Source organism: Hyperolius riggenbachi, chromosome 7 (assembly GCF_040937935.1).
Source record: "Hyperolius riggenbachi isolate aHypRig1 chromosome 7, aHypRig1.pri, whole genome shotgun sequence".
Lineage (NCBI taxonomy): Eukaryota > Metazoa > Chordata > Amphibia > Anura > Hyperoliidae > Hyperolius > Hyperolius riggenbachi.
Genome location: NC_090652.1, coordinates 138,260,447 through 138,273,226, shown reverse-complemented (window position 1 = coordinate 138,273,226; position 12,780 = coordinate 138,260,447). Strand labels below are relative to the sequence as shown.

The 12,780-nt window shown below is 42.4% G+C and overlaps 1 protein-coding gene across 1 annotated transcript in view; it reads right to left on the bottom strand.

Moving 5' to 3' along the window:
* The window catches only part of NUBP1 (NUBP iron-sulfur cluster assembly factor 1, cytosolic), an 89,040-nt gene that overhangs the window by 33,813 nt on the left and 42,447 nt on the right, over positions 1–12,780 (bottom strand). Inside the window, exons 5-6 of the mRNA XM_068244682.1 lie at positions 12,149–12,181; positions 11,708–11,798 (exon numbers count right to left, since the gene is read on the bottom strand). Coding sequence (XP_068100783.1) covers positions 11,708–11,798; positions 12,149–12,181 — 124 coding nt within the window. The remainder of the gene's footprint in view (positions 1–11,707; positions 11,799–12,148; positions 12,182–12,780) is intronic.

Here is a 12,780-nt window from a genome sequence, read left to right as displayed (position 1 = left end):
ATTCCCCTAATAAATATTCATCAGGAACCATTATACATGGTCACACAAAACATGAGCCCTCATAGTATCACGTTACAGGAGGATACAATGATTGGCTTAGCCATTGACTCAGAATATTACACTTTTGGATTCCAAAATGAAGTCATTGGATTAATACCTGATGAATATTTGACAGAAGAACAAATAGTGGACCAACAATATTTCTCATCACCTGAAGGATTATTCAGCATACACTCTGTTTATCCTTTCAGTCCTGAGGAAGGTACATGTCATGTCGAGGAAACATCATTGATTTTTAACCATGAGATCAATGAAAGTGAGTATCAAACACTCCAGCAGGGTAAGGATCAAGCATGTTACACCCCAAATGACTTAACTAATAGGCTTGAAGAAGCTTATGAGGTAGGTCAACCTGAGATTTTCCCAGAATTTCAGGAACGGGTGGAAGAACAGCTCTCTATAGCTGATGGATGTTCTAATGAATCAGAACGACAGCAGCTAAGGCAACTATTCTGGGATTTCCAGGACATGTTTGCCAAGGACTCTTATGACTGTGGGGAAACTAACCTGCATGTTACGAGAATCCTGACTGATCCAGATGCACCCCCTGTGTTTATCAAACAATATCGGCTCCCGCTAGCAGCCTATGAGTCATTATCGGAAATTGTTAAGAACCTGGAAAAGAAAGGTATTATCCGACCAGTACACAGTTCCTTCAATCATCCAGTACTCGGAGTCCTCAAACCGAATGGTCAGTTCCGTTTATGCTCAGACTTGAGACAACTAAACAAACGTGTCTACATGTCTGGTTGGCCCGTACCATACATTGACCAATGCTTGGCGCAAATCCAAGGGTCTAAAATATTCACAGCCCTTGACTGCGCACAAGGATATTGGACAATTAAAGTGGATGAAAGGGATCAATACAAACTAGCCTTCACATTCGGTAATAGACAATTTGCGTGGACCCGTACGCCTTTCGGATACATCAACGCAGGCCACGAATTTGCTGTGTTCATGCACAAAGCAATGCCTGATGCAGCTGAACGAGGTACCCTAACTTATGTCGATGATGTCCTTATCAAAAGTACAATCTTTGAGGAACATATTTCAGAGTTGAGATATGTATTGAATCAACTAAGAGAAGCAGGTGTTAAACTTTCCTTACAGAAAGCTCAATGGTGCCGATCTAAGGTAAATTTCCTAGGACATGAAATTACTGCAGAAGGAATTAATCCACAGAAAAAGAAAGTGGAAGCAATCAAAAATACGAAGTCCCCCACAAATCTCAAGGAACTGAGATCATTCCTGGGGATGATGAATTATTCTCGCAAGTTCATAGATAACTATGCTGAGATTACAAAGCCGCTATTGCAGCTGCTAAAGAAAGGAGTACAATGGGAATGGAATGAGTGCCATGAACAAGCTGTATCTGAGCTTAAAACAAAACTCATACAGGCCCCATGCCTTGCTTATCCAGAAGGTGGTAAACCCTTCTATGTTGAAACAGGTTTTACCGACAAGAGTGTAAGTGCAGTTCTTTTCCAAAAACAAGAAAGACTGAATAAAATAATTGCTTATGCCAGTAAATCACTATCACCAGTTGAAATCAAATTTAATAATTGTGAGAAGGCATTATTAGCAACTGTGTGGGCTTTGCAATATTTCAGAAGTTTTATTCAAGGGGAAAAGATCATTGTAGAAACTGCACACCAATCACTACAATATTTGCAAAGTAACCAAATAAAAGAAGGTAACCTGTCAAACAGTAGGATAACGGCATGGACAATGTCCCTTATGGGATGGCCACTGGAAATCAAATATAAACAGGATACTAAAAATCCAGTTGCTCAAGGATTAGCTGAACTCCATGATTGCTCTCATGTGGAACATAAAGATGAGCCACCAGAAAACGATTTTCTGGAAGAGCAATCTTTATCTCCATATAAATCCTATGAAGAGGAGTACTGCAAGTCACTACCATGTGCATATGTTGATGGCTGTTCTTTTCACACAGAAGGTGATGAAAAGATGCTGGTTGCAGGTATCGGTATCGTATGGAATAATATATTTCCAGAGATATCTGCGGGATACAAAATTGGTCCCAAAAGTAGCCAGGTCGCAGAACTTGCTGCTGTGTATAAAGCTATACAAATGGCTATCGAACATGACCTTAAGGAGTTTGTTTTGATAACAGATTCTGAGTATGTTCGGAACAGTTTTGTGGAATATTTTCCCAGTTGGAAAAGAACTAGCATGACAAGGAGTAACAAAAAGCCAGTCAAACATGGTAAACTGTTCTGTAAAATCGATGAGCTTGTTAATACCCACGGTCTTACCATTTATTGGAAAAAGGTAAGGGGTCATTCAAAACACCCTGGCGCTGATAAAGATGGGAACGATCTAGCAGATTCCCTCGCTAAGAAAGCAGCCATTGATGGTGAAATCTTCGATATCAATGACCTCATGGGAACTATCGAAGTAAATGTCACCACTAGGGGGCAGGCCCAAAAGGAGTCTTAACCCAGTGTGGCAATGTGGTGTCAAGATTCTCCTAATGAGGATCTCATTGCGAGCCAAAAGGGGGATCCCGTTATTGGTTTGTTTTATAAACATATTGGAAGTCCACATGATTATCCCATCACCGTGGAAGACTGCAGTGACAACGAAGAATTACGTATTCTGATGAAAGGTGTGTCACAATTTTCATTACAGGATGGATTGCTGATACGAACCTCGAAAAATGGTATTACGCAGTGGGTAGTACCCGCAGCATATCGGGGTTTGATGTTGCAACATGCTCATGATGCCCCGACAGCTGGTCATCGAGGAGAGAAAATAACGTATGAGTTATTAAGAGACTACGCTTACTGGCCACACATGTTACAGGATGTCAGGACATATTGTCAAGGGTGCTTGATATGCCCTCAATTCCAGCCACAAGGTCCCACTCACAGGGCACCGCTGATGAAAAGAGGCATAGCTATGCCATGGCCAGACATCCAGATCGATTTTATTGGTCCAGTAACAACGTCCTCAAAAGGAAACCGGTATATGTTAACCGTAACATGCCTGTTCACTAAATGGGTAGAATGTCTACCAAGTAAAACATGCAGTTCCAGTGTGTGCGCATCACTGCTCATTAACCACATATTTTCCCGATTTGGTCTTCCCCAGCGCATCGAATCCGATCGCGGAAGTCACTTCACCAGTGAAGTAATGACCAAAATGTGGGAAATCCTAGGGGTAAAACGGAAGCTACACATAGCTTACCGACCAGCCTCTAGTGGTGGAGTGGAGCGTTACAATCAATCTATTGTAAATATCCTGAAAAAATTTGTTAGCGAATCAGGTAAAGACTGGGATGTCAAGCTGCCACTAGTTCTTATGGCTATTAGAGCTACTCCAAGCGCAGCAACCAAACTTTCCCCATTTGAGATGCTCACTGGTAGAAAGATGGTGTTACCCCAGCATTTGCTTTACAAAACCACAGATCATAACTTGATGAATGCAACTACCGCACATCAATACGTGGAGAACTTACGCAAACACCTCCAGCATGCCTTTGCATTTGCTCAAAGAAACATCGAAAAAGCCGCAGTCAGTACGAAAACGTACTATGACCTCAAAACTACGCAAAAGGAGTATCAGGTTGACGATAAGGTTTATCTGTATAATTTTGCCAGAGACCAGGTAAAGGAAAAGAAGTTCCTCCCTTCATGGAAAGGTCCATATCCAATCACCGATAAATTGTCTCCTGTGGTTTACAAGGTTAAAATCCCTAAGGGGGATGATTTTGTTGAAAAATGGGTGCATATTAATCAGTTGCGTATATGTCACCCTAGCTCACAGCTACGGAGAATTGAACAATCTGGAAATGTGTGTTAACAGATAATTTTTCTCCTGACAGGTATACCTAATGATATATTTAATCTTCACTAGACACAAAGATTCCAATCCGGCGCAAAGATGCCCCACCTGACGATTGCCATCCTTTACGCAGTCCTAATCTTGGGGAAGAGTGCCGAGCCAAGTGTGGTGCCAGATCCAGCATCCGTGATGTTACCGGATACAGCGGAGTTCATCATGACCAGATAGATGTTCCTATCCTAGAGGGTCCAGATGAGCCTAAACCCGCGATGTGTCGTTGAATGACGAGCTGATGTATCCGAGGTCCATTTGATGGAGATGCAAGTCTGATACCTGTTGCACGCCAGATACTCACAGGAGTGAGTTGTTCAAATCTTGAAGCAGATCCGGAAAATCCTTTTGTTTAAGCCGAAGACCAAAGCAGTTCATCGCTTTTACAATCGCTGTTTGCTACCTTTGCAACAAGAGGAAACCTGTTTGTTTACATCCGGAGTATCATTTGCCAAGTTTATTTTTCTTGAAGCGTGAAACATGAACTTCAATGTGATGAAGACAATGTTTTAAAGTCCATTTTTCCCTTTCATACTTGGATTACCAATACAAAACATAAAGTTTATTCACAACGCGTTCCCACGGGAATGAAGCAAACGAAAAAACGTTTAATAATCCTTGTTGTTCTTTTGAAATGGTCACACCCTGGAACATTCCAAAAGAAAAGGGGGATGTGTCGAGATTTCCATATGGCGGGATATCATTTTTCCAATAAACTGAACTGTGTATGATCAGATACACATAGACCTAATAATTTCCTTTCCTTAGGTTACAGAAGACAAAGACTTCTTAATGTAGGGTGATTATAGGTTAACATATACATTGATCATTGAGAAAGGCAGAGCATATTTTAATATGGCGATGTAATATTGCCATGCAAGGCTGACTTGTATGTGTCTCTAAAGGAAGGTCAGATGTTGAACAACAGGCAGTCAGCTGATGTGCTATTTGCAATGGGTAATCCCATTCACCTTACTGGGAACAATGATATCAGACCATTCTTTGTTTTAGGTCAAAACACTTGACAAGATAGCAAACAAGAGGAGTCTGAGTGACAATAGTGTGTTTAAAAATGGACTAATATCTGTATACAATGGCTCAAACCTGGCTACATTGAATGTGAAACCAAAACCCATGCAAGGTTTCTATGCAATATTTGTGTTTCCAAAGTCCAGACACAAACACAAGGCTTAGGAAATACCTTTATTTTTCTTATAGCTGGGCAAACCAGTAACAATATGAAAATGTTATTGAAAATGTATACGTGTTAATATAAAGATTCCCTGAATGAATATATCCAGAATGGTATAGAAATGTTATATGGTTACCAGTGTTGTATGTTAAACAATAATGTTAGAGATATAAAACTCTGCAGACAGCACAATGTGTTATAATGAGAGATCCATGGTGGTTTTAAGCATGCCAATGATTTTTGGATCAAATCCAATCTATCTTAAATATGGTAGAAAAGGTCACTGTATAATAAATAATAACCAATGATCCCATCCAGATCAGCTATCCATAAGATATGAATTTTTATAACATTGATTTATTCACTGTTGGGTTATAATAAAACATGATTTTTGTTTTTAGTTTGCCAAATATCCCAGTAAGTCTGATTAGTTAGCCAACAGCACCTACAAAGGGTGAAAGCCAGTATTACACTTGGGTTAAAGATTAGTCACAGAAAGCTCCCATTGGTCACTCCCACTGCCCAGTGATAGGCTAGAAGACTTAATCTCCTGGGCAGGACCATAGGTAGTGAGGGGAATAAGATGAGAGGGGTCATTCAATGAGGAGGATCAGACCATCAGGAGATCTGAGCAGACCAGGACATAGAGGATTCATGCCATCTGAACACAGCCACGCCTAAGAGGAACACGCCCAGAGGCCATCTTGGTGACTATACTTGAACCCAGTTCTGATTTTTCTTTTTAGTCATATGGCTTATCACAGCACGAATATCTGAACTTTTGATTTATTGACGATTGTCTTTCTTAAGTTTATAGTCATTTATAGCCAAAGGGAGTGCGTTCTTCCAGTGCACAGGAATTACTCATTCCGCATATTTGATAAAACCCATTCAGTGGGTATATTTTTCTTTAGATTGACACAATCAATCGTTCAAGAATCGCTGACTGTGAAATCCATAACTTATTTTTCTTTTTGGATAAAAGCTAGACCTTTCAAGCTACCTCCTCTAGATATTTTGATACTTTGCCGCAGCATGTGCAAGCCACACCTAGCCAAATTTAGGACGACTCAATAGATATCTTATTCCAAAATTATATGTATTTTACCCGCTTGCTCTGTGTAGTATCACAGGCCAGCGGAGGTTAAAGTATAGACAGTGGGAAAATTCCTGTCATTTATAGTTGATTGCATAGCGATTGTGGGGCAACGCCCAGTCGTCAGATCCACTGAGTCATCCTAAATTTGTTATATTGAATGGTATAGCTGACATCAGCCAGTTTATTTTGGATAGCGCATTTTTGATTTTGGACTGCGCAATTTTGATTTTTGATAGCCACCATTTTGTTTTTGATAGCCACCATTTTGTTTTTGATAGCCACCATTTTGTTTTTGATAGCAGCCATTTTGATTTTGATAACAGCCATTTTGTTGTCGTTCAATTCATCCATTTTGTCTCCAGAGACCCTGTGGTAAATTGAGTAACAGGGCCGACGGCCATATTTGATGAGTCATAACTCTGCACTGTATTTGAGTTGACTGCTAATTGGTTTAAGCCTTTTGTATTGGTGAATAAGTATAATAACATTTTGATGTTTTACTGAAATTATTATCCAGCTCATTGCTTATTATAAGAATGACCTTATGAGTTTTGTTTTATATCAAAAGCGCAATATTATATTGTTTTGATATTGTAATATTTATTCGATATTAAATTGATATTTTTATAAATTGGTCCACATTTATTTGCATGTTTAAACCAGTACTGTAAAACCTCGGAAAACAAGCTCACACAGTTAGGCGTATGTTTGTATTTTAGCTCCTCCTATTTTCCCAGGAGCATTACATTTACATTTTTGATTTTATATTTATTTTTAAACAAGTTATACAAACATTGACAAAACGCCCGACAAAGCAAAGAAAAATGCCAACTCTTCATAACCACAGACAGCCATCAATGTTCCTGCCAGACCACTTGGACAGAATGACAGTGTTGGCAGTCCAGCATAATGATCATGAGAGCTGCTATGCAGCAGATTTCTGGTGCTGAACTCCATTGTATAATATGCCAAGGTCTGTAGGAAAGAATCAGAGCCTCCAGACTGAGTACTGCACTTCCTCCGCCAAACAGCAGAGGTCTAGCAATATAAGGAGACCTGCGGCCAGAGCCTATTCTCACACCACCACACTTAAGATTACCTCCTGGAAAGCATAAAAAACACCTGTTAATCCAATCATATGTATTCAATAAAAGTACTACTATCAATATAGTTCATATACAGGTGGTAGAGGTAGAAGCCTCCCTTATTACACAGTAACTTTAAAGCCTAAGTCAATTAACAACTTCCCTAATTTACTGTGACACATTTCAATTGTAACAAAGCAGCTATAAGGATTAATTACACAGGGAGACCGTGATTCTGCAGCACGGGGTGTCAGAACTAATTTAGAATCATTTCAGTCTGTTGAATACGATAATAATCTCATATTTGCTGTATTGGAAGTGCTGGATCATACAAGGGCTTTCTAGCACGGTTAACTCTTTGTAGTCAATGCAGCTGCCAGAGGCTCCTACTCCACATTGGTAATGCAGAATCACAGAAATATCCTTGGCTTTTGCTATAGAAAGACGCTAATCCCATCCCATCAGCAGACGACAACGCAAGGACGAAACTAGACGGTATTGGAGATTGGGCATTGTCTCTGCTGAAATCCTATATTTACACTATATATGCACTATATCTGCTTTGTCAACTTTGTTAAACTGGCTACTGTCTTTTCAGCAAAAAACATTTTTTAATAGTATGAAACACTACTGACTATGTGTGGTGACTGTCATCGTTGTCACATCTCTGAGCAGTGGGTGACTGCAGGTCTGTTGGTACAAAGAAGCAGACATCTGGGTAGGCTCCCTTCTATAGCAAGCGCTGAGGATATTTCTATGATATTTGCTGGACTTGCTCTAGTTTTTGAGATAAGGTAAATTTACTGACAATGACAAAAAAGTACAAAAAATATTAAATAAAGTAAAAAAACACTTGTTTCTATTTAGAATAATCCCTTTGCAAGGCCCAACAGTAGTCAACCATCAGATGTTCCACTGTCCTTGGTATATTTCTGCCACTATGCTGATATCCTGGTGAACCCTTTCTCACTGTTCTTTGCCAATGTGGTCAGGGAATCTGTCCAAATAGCTATGTATCCGAATGCTCATATTAGCTCCCAATTTTTCAAACTTGCAACATATCTGAGATAAGCGGCACTTCTAAAGTGCACATGCCCAGAATGGGGCATCCTCAAACTGAAGGTGGAGGAGTGCAGGATAACATCCACCAGTCTCGTAATGTCATCATGGAGGAGTGGAAGAGGAGAACTCTATGCCTAAGAGGGTTAAGGCAGTGCTGCAAAATAATGGTGGACCACAAAATATTTACACTCTAAGCATAATTTTGACACCATGCTGAAGCCTCGTACACAGAGTAGAATGAACTCAGGAAGAGGTGGCCATTTGTCGCCATCTCAGCCAAGAATCCACTGTGTCTAGAAGTATCACACAATTTGCCGTTTAAAGATTATCTTGTCTAAGTGTCGGCTGAGGGTACTGTCCTCCTTCTTACCCCTCTTGCTCCATCATGCACTGTCCATCATCACTACTTCCCCCCTCCATAGTAACAGAACACATCTCCAGCCTGTAGGCTAGCGTTGCATTTGTAAAGAACTCGGCTTCAAACTGTTGCCCACAGAGTCCCAATCCTCATGGACGACCGTAATTGTGCATTTGCACGCACCTTTACAGCAAGGAGCAAACATACTGGTTAAAATTCTTTAACCCTGTTCTTCATTATAATCATCAAAGTGGTCATTAAGCGGCATGCCGTTGTCTCCCATAGCAAAAGTACATGTAGCTCAGCTGTAGCAGAGGGACATGTCTGTTCACTCGTTTTTCGCAGGTGCTGGATCATTTTGCAGGGGGGGCTAGGCGACTAGGCCATCAAAAGAGGTCTGTCAAACAGATACAGGCAGCACAGAGTAACTCATCCAATCCCATGCAGTGAAGTTCATCATCACTTTAAGGAAACCTGAGACTAAAAGCAAGAAAAAAAACTTTACATACCTCAGGCATCCTCCAGCCCCTCTTTAGGCTGTTTGCTCCCTCTCTGCCCCCCCCCCCCCCCCAGGCTGCCTAGATCCTCCACTAGCCTGTCCATTAAGTCCTTCAGTTAGGGCATGCTGTATGATGATGAGGGTGAGCATGCAGTGGACTGCGTATACGTCCATACTCCCCCCCCCCCCCCCCAACTAGAGGAATTACCAGCCAGCAAGCAGAATATCTAGGCTGCTCAGGAGGACAGCGAGAAAGCAAAAAGCCTACATGGGAGACAGGAGGAGGAAACACCAGGTATGTATGTATACTGGCCAAATAAGATTGCAGAGACACAGTAGGTGGCTCTATCATCGCCGCCTACAATCTCTGCAATCTAATTAAGAAACATTGGGGTTGGAGGAAGACCCTGTATCATGTATAAAACTTTTCTTCATATCAAACACAACATGATTTAAATGTGGCCTGTCTGACTGGCATTATTCACAATCAACACCATCCACTAGAGAATGCCGGCAGAGCACAGTGAAAACAAAAAATGAGGAAAGATGAGCAGGCCAAACTCAACTGCAACCCAACCCCCCCCCCCCCCCCCTATTAAAAAAAAAGAAAATGCATTAATGCCTATTTCCTGGGCAGTGAACACACAGCATACTGTGTGCCCCCAGCCCCCACAGTCAGTCACAGTCTCAGATAAGGCCCCAGGCTCCCAGCTCAGTGCTCACCCAGCCACAGACAGAGTCCAGGCCAGAGACAATCCACATTCCACACACTCCTCCTCACATACAGTCAGTCAGGCGGGCAGTGCAGTGCTGCTGCTCAGCTGCTGAAACAGACAGCAGGACCAGCCAGCAGGTGAAAAGTAGGGCCAGTTTAGCCAAGGGCTGTCAAAATGGCATCACACAGCCTACAACAGTAGTACACCACCACCACACCCCTCTTCCCGGCTCCCTGCCCCCCACCTACAGACTCACAAAATGGCGCCAGACAAATCGCTCCCCCTGCCCCCCCACCATCACAGACTCACTCAGTCTCAGTGCTGCACCACTATAAATTCAGGCACTGCAGTCCAGGCAGTCTGTGTGTCTCTCTCTGGCCGGGTCGGGTGGTGTTGTGTTAGGCTCTGGCCTCGCCGCTGGCGCCATTTTCACTGCACAGTCAGATCTGTCTGTGCAATCAAAATGGTGCCAGCGGCCAGGCCAGAGCCTACACACACACCCGGCCCATCCCGATTCCCACAGCGGCCCCACAGTAATCAGAGGCAGGCACTGTCTGGCTGGCCCATGTAGCGGCAGCCGGGCGGCAGGCAATGAAAGACCCCAGGCCCAGCCCAGTCCCAAGCCCCCCCCCCTTCCCCGATGCCCACACTGACCTGGCTGGGAGGACTGAGATTGACTCACACTCCGTCTCGTCTCCTCCTCTCGGCTCGGCCCTCACGGCTCCAACACACGCGGCGTGCGCAGTTTTATGCTGCCTGGCCAAGTGAGGTCACATCAGCGTGCGCTGTGCACGGAATGTCTGATGTCGGCCGAACACAGCAAGGGGGACAGCGCGTGAGTGCCATGGAGACGGGGCTGGGCTACAGGGCTAGTGACTGGCAGCAGGGCTGGGTCAAATTAAAGCAACAGAGCGGCGCCAGCTGTTGCTATGAAAAAAAAAAAATTTTAAATTAAAATCAGCACCTGTTTTTTTAGGGGGTGCTAATAGGGTGCTTGGACACATTTAGGCGGTGCTTCAGCACCCCACTGGCGCCGCCCCTGACCAGGGGTAACAGGACACATCTGAGCTCAAATTTGAGCTTCATTGCAAAGGCTGTGAATACTTATGTACATGTGCTTTCTCAATATATTTAATACATTTGCAAAAATCTCAATGAAAGTTTTTTCACCATGTCATTATGGGTGTTGTGTGTAGAACTCAGAGAGGAAAAAATCAATCAAATCCATTTTGGAATAAGGATGTAACATAACAAAATGTGGAAAAAGTGATGCGAAGTGAATACTTTCCAGATGTACTATATGCTATTCTGCAGGTCAGTGCTGCGATACGCTAGATATGGTTATTGACAGCAATGGTGGCATAAGTGTTGTTGTTTTGGAGATCTTGCATTTCAAAAAAATGACAAATAACCCATGGACTTCAAAAAGCACTATACTGAGCTCACCTGTCCATCAACACAGAATTACTCCCAGGGAAGAGGGAGTGTGGTTTTGTGAGTGAAGGTGTGTTTGGTGGTGTGCGGAGATGTTGTTTTAGGGTGTTCCAGGGTTAGAAATTATTAATGTATTTAGTGGGATCAATAAACTGTTATAATATTTAAGGTTATGGGGAGCAGTCTGAGACTTTTTTGCATGCACTATTACTAGTATTCACTTCATCAATCAAGAGTGGCCTGAGCAACACAACTACAAAACAAACTGTAAAATGTAAACTCATGTCATGATATATTTATATTGAAACGAATTTAGAAAAACATAGTGGAATGATACAAACCATTCTTTTTAGGACCCCTCCATATAACTGCATCATCTGGACTGGCAAGCAAGAACCCAACAGACATCACAGCAAGATTGTCTTCTACGTACTGAAAAGGAAGCACGGAAAACGCTCTGTTCATAATTAAAATACACAGGCCTCAATTCACGGAGTTTTATCAAACACTTTATCAAACGTTTGATAAACGTTTGATAAATTACCTCATGGGTAAAATCTAATTTTGAATTCACTAAGGTGTTATATATTTATCGATTGTTTTAACGATAAAACGTTCAACAAATATATAACACCTTAGTGAGATTTTACCCATGAGGTAAATTATCAAACGTTTGATAAAGTGTTTGATAAACGTTTGATAATGCTCCGTGAATTGAGGCCACAAACAGCAACCGCAAAAATAAATAAATAAATAAAAAAAAAAAAGAATTCAGAACTTACAACTGGGGACCAGCCAGAGCCGCTTTGATGAACCTGAAAAAAGACATCTGAGAAGTAAGCCAGAGTGGAAGACCCTTCTCGGCATTGAACAATTTATAAAGGTTTAAAGCGGATCTTAACTCAGAACTTCTCCTCTGCTCTAAAAGATAAGCAACAGCATAATAACCTTCAAAGAAAACATTTCTTTGTAGTAGCTGATACAAATCCTTCTATAAATCTGCAGTGGGTCTACTTCCTGCTTTCATGGAAGCAGACATAGGGTTAACATCCTGTGTTTACAATTTAGCTGCTCTGCCAAGGCAGCCAGCTGACGCATAGGTGTCAGGCTTTATATTTACCTGGCCCTTCCGCCAGCTCACTTGAGACGGCTCGGTCCTTCACCGTCTTCCTGGGCCGCCCCTGTCTCCCACTGGACAGACCAGTACTGTGGCCGAGTTGTGCTTCATTGTACATGCATGGCCTGGCAGCGTGCGCTCCCCCATTGCACTCCCACGGCCGGGAGCATTTTGTGCCTGTACAGTGACTACTGCACAGGCCCAGAACACTCCCGGCCATGGGAGAACAATGGGGGAGTGTGCTCGGCCAGGCCATGCATGTGCAATGAAGCACAACTTAGCCACAGTACTCAGCCA